The sequence below is a fragment of the Nyctibius grandis genome, chromosome 4 (assembly GCF_013368605.1).
Source record: "Nyctibius grandis isolate bNycGra1 chromosome 4, bNycGra1.pri, whole genome shotgun sequence".
NCBI lineage: Eukaryota > Metazoa > Chordata > Aves > Nyctibiiformes > Nyctibiidae > Nyctibius > Nyctibius grandis.
Window position 1 is genome coordinate 82,707,263 of NC_090661.1, and position 23,851 is coordinate 82,731,113.

Sequence of the window (23,851 nt, forward strand, 5' to 3'; positions counted from 1 at the left end):
GCAGCATCTCCTTCCAGATGGAAACACTCGTGAGTCCACCTGCAACAGGGGGACGGGGAGGTGCTTGGCTTCTGAAATACCTTTAAATTACTCAGCAGAAAAAATAAATAATGAGGAGCTAAGTTGCAGCTGCTGGAGCAATGTTACCTGACACATGTGCAGCAGGAAACAGCAATAAACGCTGCCAACCCCAAAACAGGCAGGAAGCAGTAAAACCAGCTGCCAGCTCTGCGCTGAAAGGAAGGCCCACAGAAACCTCTGGAGAGCAGCACGGCTCCAACCTCAGCACATCACTCGGTATCATGGCTGGGATGTCTGGTGGGGCCAAGGCGAGCACCCAGACCTCCCTAAGCCCACTGACCCCACACCAACTAGCCCAGTCCTGTGCTGCAGCACATGTCATGGTACCTCTAACGCAGCCAGTGATGCTACACAAGCTCATTGCTTCTTTCCTTTCAGGCAGAAGGGGAATTTTACATGTCAGGACACCGAGGTTAGGAGACAGGGTCAGGATCAGAGTCAGTGGCAAAGCAGGTGGGACTCCTGATTGCCCACTCAGGGTGGCAGAAGATTTGCAGTTACGATAGTAGGAGGCAGGGGAACAGGGAGGACACAGAGGAGACGCGCTTCCTTCAGATCTTAGGGAGCAGGAGCAGAGCAGAGCCCTTGCACAGTCTGATATCCTAGGCATAGTCTAGGAAGTTCCCTGCTAGAAATGCAGAGGCCCAAAGTCCAGACTACTGTGTATTTGTAAATACAAATATTTGAGAAGTAATGGCAGAAGCTTGGGCCAGGAGCTGTATGGCTGCTTCATTCTGACTGCCTGACTGTTCCACCCAGATCTTACAAAAAAGCAGTAATAGAACTCCATGGACCACATTTTTAATTCCAGTCATGCCCTTGACTCATTTCCCTCTCTGCCTTGGTTCTCAAGCTGGAAAAGGAAGAAATAAGGTCTTTGCTACCAAAGGGCTTGGAGTATGGATCATTTGGTGTGAATACCGCACACCGACATCTCTGGATGGAGACATGAATGGCTGGCCAGTGCACTGGCTGGACATAGGCTCCTTCCAGATAAAGGAAAGTTTGTATCTGTTTGGGGTTTTTTCCCCCAGTGAGCTTCAAGAACAACACACAAAATGCAATTGAAATGAAACAGCTACTCACCCAGTAATGGAGCCTTCCTCCAGTAGCCATCACGCACCTCCACATAATCATACCAGCAAAGGCGACTTTTAAATAGGTCCATTGATGTGAAGTTTAACATAATCTGAAAGAACAGAGTACACACTTCTCTTTGGGAAGGGAGCTACTTTAAAGAGAAGACCCTACAGGTTAAGAGCTTCACCTCTGCTACAGTGCTGCCAAAGTGAGTATGCAGGAAAAGACAGCTGGACAGCTGGGTGGATATTTTAATAAGCTTTCCTCAAAAAACAAAAGCTTCTCAAGGCATTTTAATGAAACCATGAAAGTACATGACAGCAGACAGCACTTTACTATCCATTCTGTAATTCACAGTCACTGCTCCTCAGTTACTAAAGTGTTACTAAAAAAAGCCTAATTTTTTTTTTTAATTTAAAAACTGAATCCTTGGTTTTGATTAATGGGAATATCATAGAGAAATACATTGCCCCAAAATACAGCTGTTTGGGGTCTATACCGTTATATAAATGACTGTTGTAAGAAAGAGCTGATTTTGCCAACACGTTTCCACATTCTGACAATTACATTCACACCATCACCGTGATGCAATTGGGGTCAGTGGCTTTACCAGTGGTGCAGGGCTTACCATGAAAATTTTCTCTCTTTGGTCTCCTTCCTCTGTAACAAGGATTACAGGCCTTGCTCTGGGCCTATGGAAGGCACCGATGGGGGTGTACTTGTGGCATTTTTGTCCTTGCAAGATTTGACCCACGTATTAATTTACATGTACAGTCTGCCACAGAAACGTCATTAGATTAAAACAGACATTCTCCCCCAAAGCCCTGGCTGGATGTGCAGAGCGCAGTCTGTAACGATGTTGCTTACTTTGTTCACACTTTTGCAGTTTTCTGACTTTGGACAGCAAAAGGAGGTTCATCTGTTTCTACAAGCCCAATATCTGTTCTAAGCTAATGCCTCAGTGCTATGATGCTACTTTGTACCAATTGCTGCATTTGATTAAACAGATAAGTTGAAGAATTTAATCTGAACTTTTCTTTCTTTTTTTTTTTTTAACATTAGTAGTTCAGCATTTAGATGCTGGGTCCCATCTGATACGACTCTTCGGAAGAGGCTGAGAGACAAAGAGAGAATTTACAGTGAGATTCACACCACAAAACTCCCAGTGCCACAGTTTCAAAACCTGGACGGTTCTCAGCACCTCTGTCCCTGGTGAAGCTCTGCCTGCAGGTAACGGCAGGAGCTCAGCACTGCACGGGACCGGGCTTGCAGCGACAGAACCAGGTCCCAGAGCAAGACGGCTGCTGCAAAACAAGCGAGCTCTGCTCTTCTTTGTTCGAGTCCGAGATTTAAGTGTGTCTCGAGGGTGGTCCTCAGCAAAGCCACTCTTGCCGAGGAGCTCCCAAGCCAGGCTGCGCATTCCTGCAGCCTGGTACGGCATGAAAGGCCTGAAGGACTGGTGTTAGTGGATTAAGGAAAGATTTCATTTCCACAGGAAGATCAATAAAACAAAAGGAGCTGGGAAGAGAGTGGACAGGATGGGTGATTGATGCGCAGCAGGGCTCAGAATTTCAAGGTGGGGAGTGGGAGTCCCCTGACAGGGCCATTATGCCTGTGTGACAGGGGCAGGGCACTGATGTCACTCATGGCTCCACGGCTCCCTTCGGGACCCCTGCTTGCTGGCACGTTTTATCTAGCTCATCCGACTGGCACCTGGCTTTGAAAGGTGAGCTCGGCCGGAGCTAGTGGGTGGTAGGAAATGTCCGTGCAGGGTTCAGCCTCGAATAGAGAGGAAGGATCAGAGATCAACATGCAGCCCAGACCTGTGAGGAGGCTCTGCTCCAGCATTACCTCTTCTCTCCTCAAGACCATGTATTCCTGACCCCACCTCTGGGAGAACAGCGATGGTGCTCAGGAGCCTTTCCAGGCTCCATCCCTGCACTCCAGGCATGCAGAGATCTTTTGGCAGCTGCTAACGCTGTCATCACAGGCAAAAGCAGACGCAAGCGAAGCGCAGAGTACACCTCATGCTGGCGTGGCACCTACCTTCTCCCCTGGGGTCACCGAGATCCTCCAGACACAGTGGGAATAGGAGGGGTAGCCATTTGGAAAGCCAGGGGCTGAGAAATTCCCTGTTGAGTCCTGCAAGGTCTCTCCACAAGCTGCGAAAGCAGGGAAAAAAAACAGCAACAAGGAGTGACCTCTGAAAGACACATGGGTTATCAAAATGATTGCACATGGCTGCTGTGTGCAGGTTGGTGGCTGGTACTCTACGGATGTTCATTCATGGTACTGGACAAAGGCCATTGACCACCTGAGGCCTCGCCAAAGGGGTGATGTGAAGTTTGTCAGGATTCCCAGGACAGAAGATTATCAGTGCAACGTCACAGTGGAAACAGGTTTTAAAAAGGCATCCTTCTTCCTTCATCTTCCTTCCACACACCAGCACTTTTAGGTTTCAATCCTACTGAGGAATATCTCATCCACTAACCAAATGCAAAATATTAACTCCAACATACCTCGCAACCCCAAGACTCTTAGCAAATCTGTTTTCCCTTCATTACAAGCTACTCAATGAAGTTCTCCTTAGTTACCATTGTTAAGTGTCTTTTTTTTGAGTTAAAACATACTAACAAAAGCATGACAAGTCCCATAGCCCTCAGACTTCAGTTACCCTGCTGTCACACTGTGCAGGATAAAACATAAGCACTGCAGCTCACTCTGCTCTCCCCCTTCCCATTTTTGTGGCCTGCTGCAGTTGATGAAATGTTGATCCCAGGGTGACTTTCAGGAAGCAAGTAATATTCACACACATATACTCCTTTAGGGAACCGCAGCTTCCAGCATCTGGGAAAGCCGTGACTACTGTAGTTCCTGCTCTCTGAGCCAGGAGGACTGAGCTGGAACAAGGAGTGACCATCTACATCTGCAGAGCAGCTGACTGTCTAGGTAGGAGGATCACAAATATCAAAGCTCCCATTTCCTTCAGAGTGCTCACTAGACACATGCAAATACCCATCCCAAGGAGCAGGGACCTTGGCTTGCCTGCTTTCCAATCATTTTTTCTAATTTCATAACCCATTGATGTTACAAAGCTGCCCTTGACCTGCAACTTGGTTTCCTCAGTGACGCTAAGGCAGTTCCCAAAAATCCCTTGTTATGCAGCAGTGCTTTGAAAGATCCGACAAGGCCAAACGTCTGGCTCCCTTTCTCATGGAAATGCCAGGGGATGTTCCTCTGCCTGATGCTATCACACACTCACTAATTTTTCAGCCATGATCACATTTAGATGGGCAGGTCAGAAGCTGGATGTGAAAAGAGACTGGCCCCATTCAAGAAGTTTAATATCTTCAAAAGGGGAAGATACATAGGCCAGAAATCCTTAATTTCGCTGAAGTAGTTTGACCCACAGCTTGACAAGTCAGACTAGATGAACAATAGGCAGAGACACAAAAAGGAGTTTTGCTCAACCAAACAGCTCCTAGGGGTACTTTGGAAGGTGGAGTCACTACTAGGAATGAGTTGCACATATTTCAAGGCACGGGCCAGTACGGGATCTGGCAAAGTGATTCCTGTCAAGAAAGCCAAAGATATTTTAATCTACTCAAAAAACGCACCATTGAGCAAACCAGGCAGGTAAATGCACACATCTGCCCCACAGGAATGAGAAAATAAATGAGAGTTCAAAACCTCTACACTGCTCTTTCCTTCTCAAGCAGTTTTGAACTGTGAGAACTCCCTCTAACTTTAGAAATAGCTAGTATCCTCCTGCCTCTTTCCAGATGTCTGGCAGGTGATGTTGTCTGTATTCTTCAGGTGGGCAGAGAGAGAAGCTTGCCTGCATGAAGGTGATGGCCTGCATGAACTGGAGAAGAAATCTGAACTTCTATTTGCAGAACAAATACACATTCTTCCCTTTCCACCTCTCGCAAAAATGCCTTGCCTCGTTATCTGTATCAGAGTCTGTTAGGATAACTCCAGCTCCCAGGACGCTCCTAGGACCCTCAACTAAGACATGCATGCTGCTCCAGCAGATAAACATCTCAAAGAAGATGAATCCCAGCTATATTTATTCTGAGGACAACAAGCCATTCTTCAGATGAGCCTCTGGCATCACCACTGGTCAATGCATGGTCTGGAGTGGCCACCACCTTAGGATGGCTCTAGAAATGCCAACATCTGACAAGGTGTGCCAACAAAGAGGGGATTCCAATCCATAACTCACCAAGATGTATAAACGTTCTTTTTCTCTGCTCAAAAATCTATTTAAACAAATATGAAATGAAAAAGAGAGCTCTACATCACTGGGAACACATACTACATTACCATAATGGCACAGGACAGTGAGGATTACCATCCTCAGCTGAACTACAGTGCAGGTTTCCAACAGCCCAGAGTTAATCCTCCGAAGTGTAATTACACAGTACCAGGCAAGACTGTGTAATTATGGAACAGGTGCTAATGCATCTACCACCAAACAATACTCCGCTAAAACGTCATGAAAGGAGACGTAGCTAACTATCCACACCTCGCAGAGGAAACTCTCCAGACACACTGGGAGAGGCTGGCCTTTCAGCGCAGAGGACAGTGATTGCCTGCATGTGTGGGAGAAGCAGAATAACGAGCAACGCATATTTGTGTGTAGAGCACAATCTCTTGCAGAGCACACCAATAAGCAATACAAATGTACTCTACTTAGTAGCAAAGAAGCCAACAGGTCCAATACGACTAGTGTTTGGTACTTATGGGATCCAAGAAACTGAGCTGAGGTGGTTTTCACACGTGGTGAAGAGGCTGTTGCACATGTAAGCTGCTAGAAAAGAACAGAGGTGAAAAGCAAAGTAGGTAATGTGAACGCTTCAGAAGTCATTTGTAGATGAAGTAGTTGAGTGACAGGCACTTACTGCTCACCAGCTAGTTACTGGTACACTACATCTTTTTGAAGTTGAACCGAGAATTGGATGGGATGACATAATGCAGGACCATTCTCAATTTATAGTTTAACCATTCCTACACAGTTAGCACAGCCACACAGGCCTCTTTCCTTCAGCACAGCACACGGCTGCAGGACATGCTGTTTTAAAGTCTTTTGTAGTTACTATACTCATCAAATCCTCAGCAATGCAGCCACATCAAATCTAGTATTTACTACTATACAGCAGAATTCATCTTGCCTTCCAGAAATTCCTTCAGCAAATTTCATCTGGTTTCACCTGGCTTCACACTAACTTTAACCCAGCAGGTATAAGCTTTGGGGAATTAAGAGCAATTTAAAACAACAGGGGTTTAGAATGGAAAAGCTAAGACAGCCCTAACTGTAGCAGCCACAAGAGCTCCAGTGTATTGAGTTGGAAAGCCCTCTTACAACAGACATAGCAGTTGTTCTGGCTCGTACCAGTGCATGCTTGTAACTCATCCTCCACCATGCTAGCTCTTTTTTGGGGGGATTTTCTCAGATGGAGACTCTCTTTCTAAAAGGGAAACCATCTGCCATTCAACTTCTGGACTATGTTGTTGCATTTTACATAAAAATCCTCAGCTTGACTACTGAACAAAGTTGTCCTCAACCTAAAATCTCATTCAGACCCTGCTTGAACATACCACTGAAGTCCTTTGGTTTTGAACTCCTGTACTTTGTATTTTGCAGAGGAAGGGAACTTTTCAAGCTACAGATTCAAATAGTAGCTGAAGATGTTTATGTCATTAAATATACTGCAACCTGTGTATAAATTTTGATGCAAAGAAAAAAAGAAAACCAAAACAATAGATACTTGAAGAAAATTTGATAGTAGGCTTAAAGTTCTAATCATTCTGCTGCCAAATATTTTCTGAACTGCAATAACCTCTGCTAAAGCTTTGTGGAAAAAAACTAAAAAGTAGAAAAGTTCTACTTTGCAAGTGGAAAACTTCAGACTCGGAAGGGTTCTCATTTTAAGAAAGTTGCTTTGTAGCTTTCAGTTTGACTTTAACCTCAGGCCAAAGTGGCTTTTCAGCTTGCCTCAAGAAATCTGAATCTGTAGTCAATTCTTCCAGCTATGGGAACAAAAGGCCTGCTTGGATTAAGTCCGACTCAATCAAAAAACATGGTGCAAGACATCCCTAACTTCTTGGTTTTGAGTATTCAAACAAACCAATTACTAAATTAATCTGTGAGACATTTTTCCAAGAACTACATCTTGTTCAACCAAAAGCGAATTAGAGAAAATTATGAGTGGTAAAAAGAAAAAAAAAAAAAAAATTAGTTAGAACTAGCACACCTAAGAAAGTTGTATCACTCACTATAAGCTAAGCAGTGATCCCCAAACATCATGGACCCTGAAGTACTGTTGATCCTCAGAATTTATTCTAGACCCTTATGAACTCATACTCTCTGACCTGTAACTGGATACAGAGAAGCAGCAGATTTGCACACCAGCTATCGACCATTTTCCATGGCCTCATGAATGGTTCACAGAGCAGTGCTAGCCAGCCACTCACTTAGGATGTGACTCTGTATACTGGTAAAACTTCCCTCTCCTCCTCACCTTTTCCCCTCTCTCTGTGATATGCTTATTCCAAGAGGATCAGTCATTTATGATCGTATTAGGCTTACGATCAGTCAAAGCCACTCTCAATGGGATCAATACGCTGGCCAGACCAACCCATTTAGATAAACTCTTGGTCTATGCTTACAAAAGTCCTTTTTTTCATTTTACGAATGTTACAGAGTCATTCTGCAGAATTAGGGCAACTCTCTCATTCTCCCGTATCTTCTCATGAATGTTTCACTTCCAGCAGAAATTCAACAGAGCTTGTCAAATTTTCTCCCTCCGAGCATCACACCTTCCATGCTATCTCCCTTCTGAGTCACTGCAGTCCATGCCACAGACACCAGACTGGTGCAACCTTTGCATCAAGCCTCTCTTTACATCCTCACATTCAACCTGTCCTTAAGTCTGGCAGATTTCTTCTCTGGAATCTGGTTTTCTCTATTAATCTATTAAGGTTAACCAACTAAAACTGGTGCATAAACTTTCACTGTCTAATATCTCCACTGCAAAAGGATCCTTTTGTTCTGATGGGTAAATTTAGTCTCACAATCATATCTGTGACCCCAATGCTCTTTTTGACAATCTTTTCAGACTCCAGATAAGCAGGACTCAGACTATTTGTCTTCAGTACATCACAGATATGTAGATGGGTTCTCTATCAAAGCTCTTCCCAGTCTATCAACCCTTTTGCAGCAGAAAGAGGGGTACAGTTGTCCCCTGAGCAGCCCAAAGCACCAGCTTCCAGCACCTGGTTGTTTCACTAATCGGCATCTTTGGGCTTTCTTCCATGTTATTTCCCAGCCTCGGTGCATCCATAATCACAAAGATACACTTAGGGTTTCCTTAAGGCTCACCTCTGGGACAACATCTATATAAATAACCAAACAGAAGTTTGATGCTTGGTATACAGAGACCCTGGTCTACCAGATATCCCTCTGTCACTTTGCTAATTGCTAGTCCCCACTCTGTCCATGGCCTTGTACATCAGTTTAATTTTCTATGAACAGAGCCTACACTCTTAATTCTAGACAGTACATTTATAAGAAACCAACAGCAAAATACAAGCCTTGTCCTAGCCCCTTTCCTCAGCCTACTCTGCAGCTCCTCTAAGTTTCTGTAGAGAACACTGGACAAACCTGAAGCCCTAAACCAAACAGGAATCTGGCAAAGTACTGATAGGAGACACATGTTAGGCAAGTTCAACTCTCCCACAGCTCCAGCTTGAAGCATTTGATGGTCTACGTTTCCTCAGTCTCTTTCATGAAAGGGATCGTTAAGGCGCTCTTGAACTCCAATGCCTTCCAGATAAACCATGTGCCTACAGTAAAGCTGGAGCCATCTCCACAAGCCATATTTACCTGGGCATTTGTACAACTTCCTCGCCTGAGCGATGTCTCCCTGACTCAGGCGAATACGCTGACCAATAGTTGGCCGGACCCCGTTATCATCACGACGGGGAAGGATGGTGTCGAGGAAAACCCCTCTAAAGTGAAGAACAGAGAGACAAAGAGCAGTGAAGTAGGGAAAGTGACACGATGCACAGAAAGTCATCCTGGCAGGCCTCCCACACCATCCCCTTGACCATATATCCCATGCTAAAAAGCAAGAGCAATGCCGATTGTCATAACTGCATGTCTTGATGTGGCCTTCTTGCTATAGCAGATAGCTTCCAAATGTGCAGGCAAGTCTGCCAAGCCAGTGAATTCCTCTTTTGATATATCAAGATTGCTGCTGCCTCTGTCTGAGTATAGATACATTCTTTGCCATAAATCAGAAAAGGCAATGAAATATTGTTGTAGAAGGTTCATGGCTCAGCAGGAGCACAGATTGGACACTTGAGCGAAAGGAGCAGAGGGAAGGGGAGTTTGTTCGGTCGCAGATGGGGTTGGGCTGGCAGTGACTGCAGTTGCTACAGGCAAGAGAGAAAGATCAAGTGCTCTACCTTTGTTCTCCATGAGTTTCCAAGATAACAACTCCATTTCTCTCTGCCTCTTTTTCCTCGCCTCTATTTCTTCCACGTGGTACCTCATACTCAGGAGGCCTCTACTGCACTTCTGATCTCAGTCCAGAAAAGGATTTAAGCTCACTTCCACCAAAATGCAAAGTCTGTGCATCCAAGAAAGATCTTGCATGCAAGAGAGTCCCCAAGGCAGCATTAGGATGCAGGGCTAAAGTGGGAGGGAGGAATCAGACACCTGAACTATAGGCTGGTAAAGTCCAAACTCTCGTGGCCAGGCTGTCCAGTCCACAGAAACCATTTCACTGCACCCCTGAGTGTCTAACAGGCTTGGAGGTGCCAAGGCTAACAGTGAGCTTGAAAATTTGGCATCAGCTCCGGGAGGCAGACTTCTCTTTCTGAAGGACAGGATACAACTGTCTAGAATCCAATGGAAAATCAGGGCAGAAGCAATAATTTTAGTGCTGCCTAGTCTGGATACAAGAGTCTTCAAGTATGCGTTAAGTTCTAAGTACACAAATAATTCTGTTCATTGGCCTGCTCAGCTGTGTAAGAGCCTTGGGAAGGAGTTTGAGAAGGTGGTGTTTGGTTTTTTTTTTGGTATTGGTTTAATTTTAAATAAATACTGCAAGCAGAGTATTTGGATCACAGCTGTCCAGAGGTGAAGCTAATATTCAGGAAAAGAAAATACCATTCTATGAAACACTTTTTGTGGTGGAAAATTCTTTTGTAAATATTCAAACTGAAGGAAGAAATAGAGGGGAAGGAATTTAATCTGTTTTAAAAACTAGAATCAGCTCCTCCATGGGGGATGTTGGGTTTTTTTCAGTGGTAGGAAAATTCCTGATCAGCACTAAAATCAGTGCTTACAAGCTCTGAGGTGAGCACATCAAATTTTGACTGACAAATTCAGGCTGGCATTCTACATGCCAGCTGCACGCCTCAGGCTGAATTTATTTAAATTTATGTATCAAAAATAAATCCTTCAATTCCACAAACACCATGAACAGAGAAACAGGTCAGTTTGCTCACAGTAAGTTTTCAAGCCTCCTCAGGAGTTCACAGAAGAACTTGGCGTTTGGCAGGGACATACTTTCTGCATTAAAATTCATACAATGCTTTCTGCAGATCTCCAGGCTCAACCAGGGAGGAACGACAAAGTTTAACAGAGAAACCACACTGGCACACTCAAACATTTGATTCTTTTTCCCATTCCAGCCCTCATGACTGCATACTCACAGCTCCCAGCCTCTTGCACATAGCATACACCTAGGGCACTGCTCACACAACGCAAACAACCCACAGCTTCAAATACCTTGTGATCTCTTATTACCTGCCAAACACATTTTCTTCCAGAAGGCTGTACCCTAGGTTGGGCCAGTAAGATTTCTGGGTTTGCTTTTTCCACCAACTGAATTTTGTGCTTCGTTCACACACATTGCTGAACATGACTCCAAATTACGAAGCAGTAAGTATAGTTCCTCTCACTTTACAATGAAAGGAACTGAAAACAGAGAAGAGTCTTTCTGGCCTAAACCACACAGATCGCAGCAGCCTCATGCTGTCCACCCAAACCCCATCTGTTTAATAACACTTACGATGTTAAGTGGCACATTTGGTGAGTGTCTGTAAGAGCACTGACACTTTGGCTCACAAATTCATAAACACCAAGCAGACATCATTAAACACAGCAGCTCAGGCACTCTAACACCAAAGCCGTTCTTGAATAAGATACCTAACCTCTCCTCCCAGAGGCAGGAAAAGAACCCAGGAATCCTGGATGCCTCATTCTCCTGCTGTCCAGGCATGGGCAGAGCATGCACTAGCTGCCCAATGCAGTGGTAAGTCAAGCACAACAACCCACCATTGCTACTAACTAAGAATGACAGTGTAAGCAGAGATGCTCTCAAGAGTCATTAGCACCCACATAGTACCCTGAATGTGTACAGTGTTACGTAAACATTATGGAATTATCAACTCATCTTGAGAAATGCTGAATATTCACCATCCCATCTGAGGGCAATAGATACAGGTGCTTTAAACACTGCTCAAGAAAGCAGATGTTCAAGGCAGGTTAAGCACTCAGCTGCGGGCAGCTACATTTTGTTCCAACTCTGTATTTATATCCCCATCTGCAGAGGAGAGACAAGATAACTCTACTTCACGCAGCAAAACCTGTGGAGTATGTAAGTGCCATGTGTACACATCTTGTGCAGGATTAGGCTGGTGTGCTGCCAATAATCAAGAAGATGCCCCTTGACACGCAGACAGTGCTACCTGCATCCTGATTCAAATGGGAGCTTTGCAGAGGTCATGTTTTCTAACTCCAGGCTGTGCTGCCATGTCTACTAGCAAGAGGCTTAGTGAATTAAGGTAACCCACTATTTGCTTAGGGCTCTGTGGAGGTTTAAACTTTCTTATTGCTAAGCTGCCATTTATGGGTCTTGACAGCTGTAAAGTAAATTGTTTAATGAGACAGCAATATTCAGTTTAATTTGCTGCCATGTCTGTAAGGAATGCACTGGGAAATAAAAGCCTGCAGCCATACTCTGCAAAACAGGAAATTTTCTAACATAGACAAGAACAGAAGTTCCCACAGTAAAAAATTGTTACTGCTGTCATTACAGTCCCTCGTGCCATACTCCTATTCCTATTAGCCATAGATGCAAATAAGAAATATGTTTCACTGAACTGAAAACGAGCAGTGACTCCTGCAGCAGTTTTCAAAAGCACCACTGGAAACAATTTCCACTGCTAGGACTCACTGTGTCTCAGAAAAACTGTCCCTTTCTGTCCTAGGTACAAAGTTTAGAATGAAAAGGGCCTAGGATCTGCAGCAGCATTTAACCCTGGCAAACACCATATGATTTGCTATCATCAATATTCACCAGGAGTCATAAACAACAAGGTTGTGCTAAGTGCCATATAAGAGTTGCTTCCAGACAACAAGTCACAGACACAGCTCTGTCCCCTTCACCTCCTCCTCACTCGCACACCCCATCTCCGCTGGTGGGGTGTTCAGACCATGTTTTTCCTATGTGGACCTTCTGGTGTATGCTAACGTATTAACACACCCACTACAGCTCTTCCCTTAGCAGTATCACACAGGGGCTATCTCCCATTCCTGGCCACTGATCTTAATGAAACCTGCTGGAACTTAGTATCTTCATGGGCTCTGTGCTTTTATCAGTTTGGGTTGCAATTGGCCAGCACCTGCAAAACTCAGTAAGGTGGGAAAGAGACATGCATACACTCACAAACCTGTACTGATTGGTCAAAGTTAGCATCGCTTCCCTAGGGGAACAGATGTCAAGACAGGTCTTGGTAAAGTAAAAGCCTGTTCCCAGCACTGCCTATTTACGCTGAGAGCACAATCAGCCCACAGAGGCACTTAGTGCTTGGTTCAATTACTGCACAAAGACTGCTACTGGGGTGAGGGTGGGTCACAGAGACAAAGGGCTTAAAGAAAACAGACTTAAAAATCCTATTAAGCACCAATTTAAATTTAGAAGGACTCTTGCCATTTTTATCCCTTTTTGGCCCAGCAGTGTTCTGAAGGACCTTGGTTTTCAAGAGACACAGACTCAAAGGCATCCACAATATAAATGGCGGTAATAACTTAATCCTGCTTTTGTGCAAGACAATTCTAACCATTTAGAGTCTAGCAAATGCAGGAAGGGTCCAGTAGATGCCTCAAGGGAAGAAAAATTGTTTGCTTTGGGTATCCAATCCAAAGAAATCTCCAAAGGCTGCAAAGTACCCTTGCCCAGCCACCATCTCCCCCTGCCAGAACACGTAGAATTTCAGCAAGTTTGCTAATTTTCCCCTGGTTGACATGAGGTTTCAGAAACAAAAGCACAAAACAATAGGCTTCGCAATTCCATACAACTGGGGAGTAAAAATATTTTAAAAGCCCCAAAGACACATTTAATTTTTGCAACAAAAAGTTCTCAAGGTGTAAATATTTGCACTCTGCCTCCCATCCCCTTTACTCATGGTATGTAGTGAAGGAAAGCTCTTGGGAAGGAGCAGTAGTGGGATTTACGGAAAAAACTTCAAATAATGCAGCAAAATGGAGATGGTCATCCAGTAGCTCCCATTCCAAATCCAGGACATAACTAACTATGCTCATTTCACCTCTCTATCCAGTAGAGCTGTCTGATCACAAAATGGGCTCTATCTGGAGGGATGAGATGGGAGACAAGGGTAAACAGCCTACACAGAAATTGGTCAGTTAGTTGGGACAGGAACAGGACTGAAAACTTCTCCATGAAGAATCCAGTCACACAGAATAACAGGGCTGCAGAGGCTGTGATTTATAGCACATGGATAAATGGTTAAAAAAATAGCCAAGCAATTAACAATCATGATCTAGAGTTTAAATTCTCCCTTGGCAAAGTTGCTAGGGATTTGGAAGGCAAAATTGTGACTCCAAAGCATGAGCTGGACAATCAAGAGATTCAGAGGTGGTTTTAGTATTAGTCCCTTGCAGGTGGGCAGATACATACACACATACATAGATACATGCTGTCTGGGAAGGTTGCAAAACATGCCAACATGGCTTTGGAAAGTCTCTGAGATTATCTGCACTCAATGAATATAGTGGGGAGGGGAAAACAGGAGTCCACCATACTTCTCTTCACCCATGTTGCTTTTTCAAATATTTTCCAAGCTTTGCAGTGCAGCAGAGCTCACTGCAACTGCCACATATCTCTGCAACAGATCACAGGTCTCCTTCTAGGCTCCATGTATCCCACGAAGTTAATCACAACCACTGAAAATAGTCCTAAGGACATGCAACCTTGGATTATCACCTGGAGAATGTGTTCCTAGCATAGTGCATGATGCTGTCGAAGTCGTACGTCTCTCCCAGCGAGTTCACTTCCCCAGCTTCCATCTTTAAAAAGTTGTACTCCTGACCTGTGATGCCAAACACAAAGGGAAAAAAACAAACCACTTGGGGAAAAAAAAAAAGAAGCCAGCCTTCTACCTCTGGCACCTAGAATGAAAGGGATATACTCCTACGTTCCAGCTGGACATCTAAAATCTCTATTCACCCAACTATATTGACCCTTATTCTAGGCAAAGACTAGCAATATTTCTTCTTCTCCCTCCCAGCTCACAGACCACTAGAGTTTTCCACAAGTCCAGCAAGAAAGTTTTCCACCCACCCAAAAGCCAGGTGGAATAACCTGAACTGCTATTTTACCTTGCTGTATGTTCTCTCTGATGATCGTGACATGCTGGTCCCTGTCAGGCCGTGTGTGCTCATGCCAGAAACCCACCACATGACCCAGCTCATGAGCCACAATACCAAACTTGTCACAGTTCTTCCCGATGGATATAGCCTGAGGGCCTCCTCCTCGGCGACCCACATATGAGCAGCATCTAGAAAAGAAAACCCACAAACCCATGCAGCATATCAACGAATTGGAGAAGTCTGAGACATACCAACAGGAGATGGCATCTGGCAGGGTCCAGGACAGGCCAGCAGTTGCATATACTATATGTACTTACATGTATGTGTGTGTGTATGTATAAAGAAAACACAATAAGTGCATATCTATAAAAATGCTTATATACACTTAAGTGTTATCCCAGGAAAAAGAATCCAGAAAGGCTTAGCACCTTGTTCTGAGCAAATACTAAATTATCCTGGCAAACCTTACAGGGAGTAAGGATGGATCTCTGTAACAGATTCCCCAATGTAGCTATTGGTTTATTTTGACCAGAGCTAGACTTACAAAGCCACCTGTCAATGGAAGGGATGTTTTTTAACATGGATGGCTGCAGGCAGTGTGTGTATCACTTACCCACACGTTCTGTATGTGAACACAATGAAACTCTCTTCATCAGTTCTCTCCACAAAGGTCACACAAGTGTGCTTCTCCCAGTGCCTCATTGCTTGCTTAAAGATAGCTCTTTGGGTTCCTGAAAAAGAAATCCAAGAAGAGCAAACAGTGAAGGCCTGGCTTTCAGGAAAATCTCTAATGGACTTCATCTGGATAGGGGAACAGTCAATCTTTCCAACAGTCAATCCTATACCTGTAGACACCTCTAGGAATCTGGGACCCCCTTCCTACTATAGCACTAACTTACTGTATCGTACTTTTCTCTCGTCTTTGATGATCTGATTGTTCTAACTAAACAGCTAGCAAACTTGGTTAAGCACATCAGTACTTGGGCATATGAGAAATATCACCTCACTAAGTAGAGGTCATTCTGGCAGAGCTGCTGGGTGTTCTATCTGTGCACCAGCTACTCGGTGGTGTACCAAATTTGCTCTCATGCTGCAACATAACATAACCACACACAGCTTTCAAGACCCAGGAATCTCATGAGTGCTACAGATGCTCCTCAAAACTAAGGCAAAGCTGCCACCAGGTATTTAAATTTGGAAGCAAAAACTATATAGGAGCTAGAGGCAGTCTCAGGGCAGTGTAAGAAGGTATAGAGATACACTGCTGCTCTGCACTTGAACTGAGGGACACCTCAGGACTTGCACAGAGAGATACCTGACTAGCAAGAAGACAGGCCACAGGACCTTCTCTCATCAGGAGCAGGGAGCAGGATACCTCCCGTGGTCACTCAGCACATCCACAACAGTCACACAGACAGCTGGGAAGTGATGCCCCAGAGCAGTACACGGCCAGGAGGCCTCCCTACGCTGCGTTTCCAGTATAGCCTCTGGCACACACAGGGCTGCAGAGCAAGCTGCCACTCTCCAGAGGGACTAGAGAGGGGGGAAAGGCCAGAAGTGCATCGGAAAGGCACAAGGAATACAGACAAGAGCTCCAGGACGGGATTAAGCTGCAGCAAAACACCAAGTTGAACACAAGAGAGAACTGTGCTATAGTGAGAGCTGCTTCTTACACAGTCACCCAAAGGGAAGGATGGCATTACCTACTCTGGACTGGTTAGGGCAGTGGGACACACATAACACAGAGAAGATTTTCTCATCAGATCCTGAGGGGTGGGGATGGCTGTTCTCTAGCAAATGTAGGGGGACAGTTGTGGCTAGCAGGCTACTCAATATTCTGCCAGGTTGCATGAGCCCCTCTTTTTGTAGGAGGGGAACAGACCCTTCCACTGGGGCTTCACAGACTCCTGGAGCAGTACAGGTGCCAGAATGAGACAGGATCTGGGTGAACATGTTAAAGAGGTCTCGAGGATCACTCCAAACTGGCAGGAGGGGCAGAACTGGGGAGACAAACCCACACTGTACAGTAGTGGTTCCCAAACTGCCCTTTGCTGCTGGGACAAAGTACATCACAGGAGCTCAAGGGAATAAGTTCTGCTGAATCTAAGTGGGAGATAGTGGAGGCAGCCTGGGGGACACAGGAAGGAGCTGGCTCCAGGGAGGCACAGAGCATTTGTCATCCTTGAGTCAAGGAAACCAATCTTATGGGGGACCACTGAGCTACAGAGAGGTGGCATCAAAGCAAGTTGTCTGTCTGCTTCGCATAAGAGACTTGCAAGAGATCTGCTGCACCCCAAGAGAGATCTTAGTTTGGACAATGCCCTGCAGATGCTATAAAGATCCTAAAAAGGATACTTTGGAGAGCTCCTCATCCACCGTGGGACACAGCTCACTGTTGCTCTCCCTCATACAGCTGGAGGACACCCTGAAGTTTGGTGCCCAGAAAACAGCAGGTCAGGAAGCAGACTAAACAGGGAAAGTTCTCTGAGTGAGGATTCAGAAAGCAATCCACTGTACTTCTGCTCCTGCTCTTCCAACAGCAGAGAGGATCCCTTTCTGGAAACACAGGGTATGAGTGCAGCTCACAAGTGCTTGCCCCTGAAGCAATCAAGAAAAGTGACCAAGTCACACAGTTATTTCTTGGACTCCAAGAGAAGAACCATCTCACTTCAGCCTCAGGCTTCCACAGTGCACAATTCCTTGTGCAACCACATGCCCACCCTCCTCATGAGAGAGGCTCCCAAGGACCTGCATAATTTCTGGGAAAAGTCTGCTCCTGAGATCTCCCACACATTTTAAGACACTCACCCCTGAGCAAACAGGGAGCAACGTTTTCTCTACTGACCAGTGAAATTTCCTCCGATCACATAGGGGATGACCCCCCCTGGCCAGATCCTCTCAGCCCTGGATGTTGTTGCCCTGCGCACTCTGGGAGAGGAGTGTGTATCCATCCCAGACTCATCTTTATATTCCTTCCTCTTCGGTCTCCTCGCAAGCGTTGCGTTCTGCCTGCCGTCTGCAAGACAGAGTGGCAACACTGTTTAAATCCTCTTTAGTTCCACGTGCAGCCCTCAGGTAATACCCTGGAGCTTCAGAAAAAGAAAAACAGAAAAAGCGAGAGGTTAATCCAAACCAGAAGCCATAGCCAGATTTGCCAGCAATTTGTTTGGGACTTAGAGACAGTTAATCTGTACCAACCTGTCCCTTCTTGTCTTGGAGCCTCCCTATGCACTATGGCAAACCTGTTCTCCCAGAAAAGTATAAAGGGACACCCCTTCTGTCTCTAGCCACTCTCTCCAACAGCAACTTCACAGATGCGGACGCAGTACTTAAACAAGTGGAATGGGAGGAGTGAGATCAAACAAGCCCAGATGTCACTGTATATTCTCAACCTGCCCTACTCATCCAGATCTGCAGAGAAAGGTTTGTTCTGACAGGGCCAGCTTCACAGCAGCAACAACCACTCATTCGAGTTGACCTTGGAAGAAGGGGACAGGCCCCTTAAACTGAAACCTATACTCAAAGCTGAAAAGTATTACATAAAAGTGTTTGTTTTCACATGCTAGGTCTCTGGTGGTTTGGAAACATATACAGATCGGACAGTCTCCACTGGAGAAGGGATGCTCAGCGTGGAAAAGCTGAGGCATTCTATACTTAGCACAAATGTCCATCCATGCTGAATCTCTTCATTTTAACTAAAAGAAGCAAAAATACAAAATGGAAAACAGAACACATCTTGTTTCTTGCTAAAAAGGCAGAGGAGGCCTGGCTGTGTGGTGCTCAGTGCTGGCCTTAAAACCTGCCTGAGGATTCACAGAGGCAGACCCTGTGCCTTGCCCTGCATCTCTGCTGCTGCAGCTCTACTTAGATATTGGTTACACCTACACAGGTTGCACTTTTAACATGGTGTGGGTCTGACCCAGCAGAAAATATCCTCCATTCAGAGCTTCCTGGCTGTTCATCACCTATTTGCTGTGCCATGGGTGACCCAAATTCTCAGAGCAGCCATAGTCCAGCTGGGCTTTACTAGCATGTGTAAGAACTGCGTAGACACCATTTCTTAGATAAGCTGCCTGTATCACACAGCCAACCCATCATCTGGACTTGGGCAAAGGAGTAATAGAGTACAGGGGTTGCTATACCTGCAGAGTGTGCTGGCCTAAAGGGTCACACCAAGGGGAACCCCCTTCTCACTTTGAGAGGCAGCACTGCTGGCAGTAGCTCCTCAGTGCTGGTGGACCTCTCTGAACCTCCAGGAAGAAGGATCTAAGCTCCAGTTGTGGTCTTGTGATTCCTATGGAAATCAGCAAGACTGGCTACAACTTTGCTTCCCAAGTCAGGGACATGGGCTGTCAGGTTATGAAAAAGCACAAGGCCCACTGAGACCTTCCTCCAGTGACTAAAGGGGCTGCTGAGAGCCCCTTCTCCCACTCATCCCACAGCAGAAGCACCTGCAAGCAAACCACTACTGTCAAGGATGAGGGGATCAAAACAATGGGAAGGAAATTAAAGCAGTTCAGGGGGATGGAAAGAATGAACTTCAAACCCTCCCTCCTGCTTCACCAGGTCCAGCCCTTCCTGCTGGAGGCCTTGCACTCAGCTGCGGAACAAAGACACGAATTTGCCTTTTGTTCCTCTTCCTCCTGAGCACCTCCCTGGCATGCCAGTTGCACCAACGTTTCAGAAGCTGCCCCATCCCCAAACCAGCTGCTGGACCCTGCAAAGCAGATGCTCTGAGATTGAGGGTTCCCACAGTGAAATAAGAGCCACTCTCCCCCTCTTTGCATACACCTATCCTACAGAGATACTGCTGGGGCATTACAAGGGCCACAGCTGGAAGAGGGAAAGGGTCTCCAGACACAAGTAATCTTCTGGATACCTGTGTCTCCCAGTCAAAACCTGCTCCTGGGGCTGCCCAAAATCTGTGTATTTGCACACAGACAGCTCCTGCCAGCAAAGCCAAGTGAGGAGTCATCTGCCCCACACTCTCCTGTGCCTGGTGCAGTAGGAGCTCTGCACAGAGGGCCCTGGGTCCACACTTCTGCCTCACCAACAACACACCTTCTTGGGCAAATCTCTGCACCAGTCCTGCAACAGCTCTTGACTGCTCCTAATTCCTGCTAAAATTTTCTGCCCATAACAACTTAAATTTGCAGTGGGTCCCTAGAGAAGCCTGACATGCCCTCCTAGGAGGGACTTAGGGAAAAAAGCAGGCAGCAGGTAACATATCACCAGGGGACAGAAGAAATCTCTACAGCAGGCTTGAAGAAGCACTGCTGACAGACACTGCCAAATTGCACATATGGAGAGGGTTTCTTCAGTGAAAGATAAAGCCATGCAGCCTTTCTAATGCTAAGTCTAACTGGACTTAACCTCTCTTACTGACTTGCACTATAGCTAAGCCTGGGACAACCGTGATCCTTTCTCAGATCCCCCCCATCCCTCCATGATGAACAACACTCGGAGGTTTCTGCACACCAACCAGGGGTGGGAGACTCCTTACACTGCCCACAGCCCAGGCAGCACCCTGCATCTGCAATGTGCCATGAAACCATCCCTTCTGCTCTCTGAACCTCACTCAGGTGTCTCCCAGCCTCACCTGGCCAGCAGAGACAGCCCAGCTTTATGCCAACAGCAGCACCAGCCCATTTCTAAGTGGAAACAGGCAGACACAAGCACCAACATAGCTTTGCAAACAGAAGCACCTTCCTTAAGGGCTCTTGTCCACCGCACCACTGCTTCAGGCCTGCCAGCAGCTCGGGAGACATAAGGAGCTCTGATGATGGAATACAGCACTGAGCTATGAACACAGCAGCCATGAATGCAAATATCCTTGCCCTGGGCTGACCTACTGGCATGGTCTCTCTGCCTCAGTGCCTCTGTCTATACATGGGATTCAACAGTCCCTCCTGCACACAGTGGGTTGTAAACATCTTGTACAGAGCAGGGCAACCTGGTGGAAATGCCCGTAAGATCACAGGTCTGGGCTGATCCTGTAAGTAATACCTTACCTACATGAGTGGGAGAAAACAATTACAAAACTTGGCCTGGTTGATAGCCTTGCTTCAGAGGAACAGAAGCTTAAACTGATTTAGCTGAAACATCCCTACAGCAAGGAGCAGCCAGCTAGCACTACACTCTGCCTTGGAGTAAAATGGTTTTGCTATCCCAGTGACAGTCATGGCTACCTGTATGTACTGGGTCTGGCTAGGATGGAGTTCACATTCCTTATAGCAGTCTGCAAAGTACTATGTTTTGGATTTGTGGCTAAAACAGTGTTGATAACACACCAATGTTCAGGCTGTTGCTGAACAGTGCTTGCACAGTGTTAAGGCTTTCTTATTCTCACTCTGCTGAGCCCTCTCCACTCCCCCAGCAAATAGAAATGGGATAGGCAAGAAGCAGGGAGAGGATGCAGCTGGGACAGCTGACCCAAATTGGCCAAATGTATATCTCATACTGTATGTCATCATGCTCAGCAATAAAAACTGTGTAGTTTTGTCTTCCAAGGTAGCCACTGCTCAGAAACTGGCTGGGCATCAGTCTGCTTGTGGATGGGGGTGAGCAATTGCCTTCGTATCACTTGGGTTTGGTTCCCCCCACCCCTTTCCTTCACTTATTAAACTGTCTTTATCTCAACCAATGAGTTTTCTCCCTTTTGCTCTTCCTGCTCTCTCACCTATCCTGCTGGAGGAAGGTGATAGTGACCGAGCAGCTGTGAGGGTGCTTGGCTGCTGGCTGGGGTCAACACACCACACTATACAAGGCAAGCCCACCCTTGCAGAGAGTCCACCAACAGCAACAACTGCAGATGCCTGGGCTGGGCTGGTCTCCTAGGTATGGAGGCACACACACGTACGCAGGACAAAACATGGTTTTACAGGGGATAAAAAAAGTAAATAAAAGATACCCAAAGGTCTGGGTGGGGTACCACATTACCCTTTTTAACTGCTTGGTTTCTACGATCGGTTGAAGTGGCGTTCTCACTTGACACAAGAGACTCTTCTCCCAGGCCACCTGCAAAGGAAAAAGAGCAGAGAGACATCTTCTGGTGAGTAGGCTGGCAGAGCTCTGACATGGAAAGGACAGCAGCTGTCAGTGATGCCATTTGTGGGTCTGCAGCCACAGAAACTGGCTGCTTTCCCTGTACAGGGAGCAGAGACTAAGAGCCTGATAAAGCTGGGCTGTTTTCCTGGATTTGTTCCTAGCCTACAGTGACACCTTGCAACTCATCACCATCCTGTGCCTTAGTTTCCCCATGTACTGAATAGGCAGAAAGTCTCTTCTAGGGAAGGCTAATTCCACAGAGGTTTACTGAGAATAGGAGGTATACAAGGAAGATGGTAGCAATAGTAAGTACCACTATTAAATCTCAAATTAAAAAGGTACACTGTCAAGGCAAAGAACGCTCTACATTCAGACCAATACACTCTTATCAACTCTTACACATCCAGCCTGAATTCAGCTTACTCTGAAAAGTCCTTCTCTGTGATGCTAATACCGACTGGCTACCAAAGGAGGAAGAACTGCAGTGTTAGCTTTGGGGTATTTTTTGTGCTTCATCCAGCACCAGCTACCCCTCCCTTTTGGAACAGCACTGCCAGGCACACAGAGGTCCCATGTTTGTCCGTGGAGGTGGCTCCCTCCAGCTCAGTCACCAAAACAAAACTGGTTGGTCCCACTCTCAGTGCCTCCCTGCCTGTCTGATTTCCTCCACGGAAAACTGACTCATGATGTTCCCATGATGCGTGAGACACCAACATTTTGACTGCTTGATGTCACAGCTACTGGGCACAGAAACCAGAGCTGTTCCATGGCATCTTTGTACCAGCACTGTGCCTAACCGTCTCCTTTCCTCCAGACAGCACTGCTGCTTCCTCTCCCCACCAGTGTTCTATAGCAGAGCATTAGCAAGAGGTATTAGCAAGAACAAGTTTCTACAGTCTTGATGGCCAGGTAAAGCATGAAGAGCATGGTCAACTACCATATGCAGAAAGGGAGATACTGTCAGTCACACGGCACTGCTGGATGCCATGTGGGCACTTACAAGAGAGATGTCCCACTTTCAAGACAGCTGGACATCTTCCAGCCCCTGAACTAGTCTTCCTTTGCCAGCTGGAAAACTCTCCTTTTGCTCTGGAGCTGGCTCCTCACAAACCCTTCTGCAGCCCCTCCAGTGGGGCAAGGACAGGGAAAAAGGTACATCTCTGACACCTTGGAGGAGGGCTGAGAGGATGGTATCAAATTCTACCTCTCTGACATTATACTATCATAACTAATTAGACTATTAGGAAAGGGATGATGAAAGACAGCAATAAAATGAACCAGAGGAAAGTAAAATACACAGACTCTCAGCTGACTGTAGGTTAAAGCTTCCTGGTCCAAGAGATGCACTAAATCAAGAGATTGTCTCCCAAAGGAAGTGCCATAATTTAACAGAGCTTGACTGGACAAAAGCCACTAGATGTGTGAACAGGAAAAAGCCTGATTCAATAAGATGGATTGCTCTGAACTCTATCACTCTTTTCCAGCCTCAATGTCCCATCCTAAGGTTTTCCTTTGTTTTCTTTCATGCTCAGTCCTCGTCATTTCCTTAAGCCCAAGCTCAACAAAAGTTCCTCTTCTCAGTTAAATTTTACATCCCCAGGACTTCTCACCCCCCCAAACTATACTATTCTTCACACAATATCCCATTCCATTTAAAGGAAACCCCAACCCGCCATTCACCACCAGAATTAAGGCATGTGTTCTTTGCTGAAGCAAAGGATAATTTTGTATTTCTAAATAAATGCAGCTTGCTTCCAGTCACAAAGAGATTGCTTCTTAATTGAACTTGGGAGGTGAATTATATGGTGAATTAGGAAAAAAGAACAACTCTGTATTTAGTGAATTGTTCCCTTAAGAGGGAACTGTATGGGATTGAATTGCAAATGATGGCACCAAACCCTACAGCCAGGCCCCCTCTCCTGCGCCCGAGCTGCTGACCTCTGCCGTGGTGCAGTG

The 23,851-nt window shown here is 45.9% G+C and overlaps 1 protein-coding gene across 1 annotated transcript in view; it reads right to left on the reverse strand.

The window, feature by feature from the left end:
• TLL2 (tolloid like 2) overlaps positions 1-23,851 on the reverse strand; it is a 96,241-nt gene that overhangs the window by 19,402 nt on the left and 52,988 nt on the right. Inside the window, exons 3-10 of the mRNA XM_068398272.1 lie at positions 21,788-21,865; positions 17,694-17,864; positions 15,462-15,579; positions 14,858-15,036; positions 14,463-14,568; positions 9,050-9,174; positions 3,208-3,323; positions 1,168-1,270 (exon numbers count right to left, since the gene is read on the reverse strand). Of these exons, the coding sequence (XP_068254373.1) occupies positions 1,168-1,270; positions 3,208-3,323; positions 9,050-9,174; positions 14,463-14,568; positions 14,858-15,036; positions 15,462-15,579; positions 17,694-17,864; positions 21,788-21,865 (996 nt within the window). The remainder of the gene's footprint in view (positions 1-1,167; positions 1,271-3,207; positions 3,324-9,049; positions 9,175-14,462; positions 14,569-14,857; positions 15,037-15,461; positions 15,580-17,693; positions 17,865-21,787; positions 21,866-23,851) is intronic.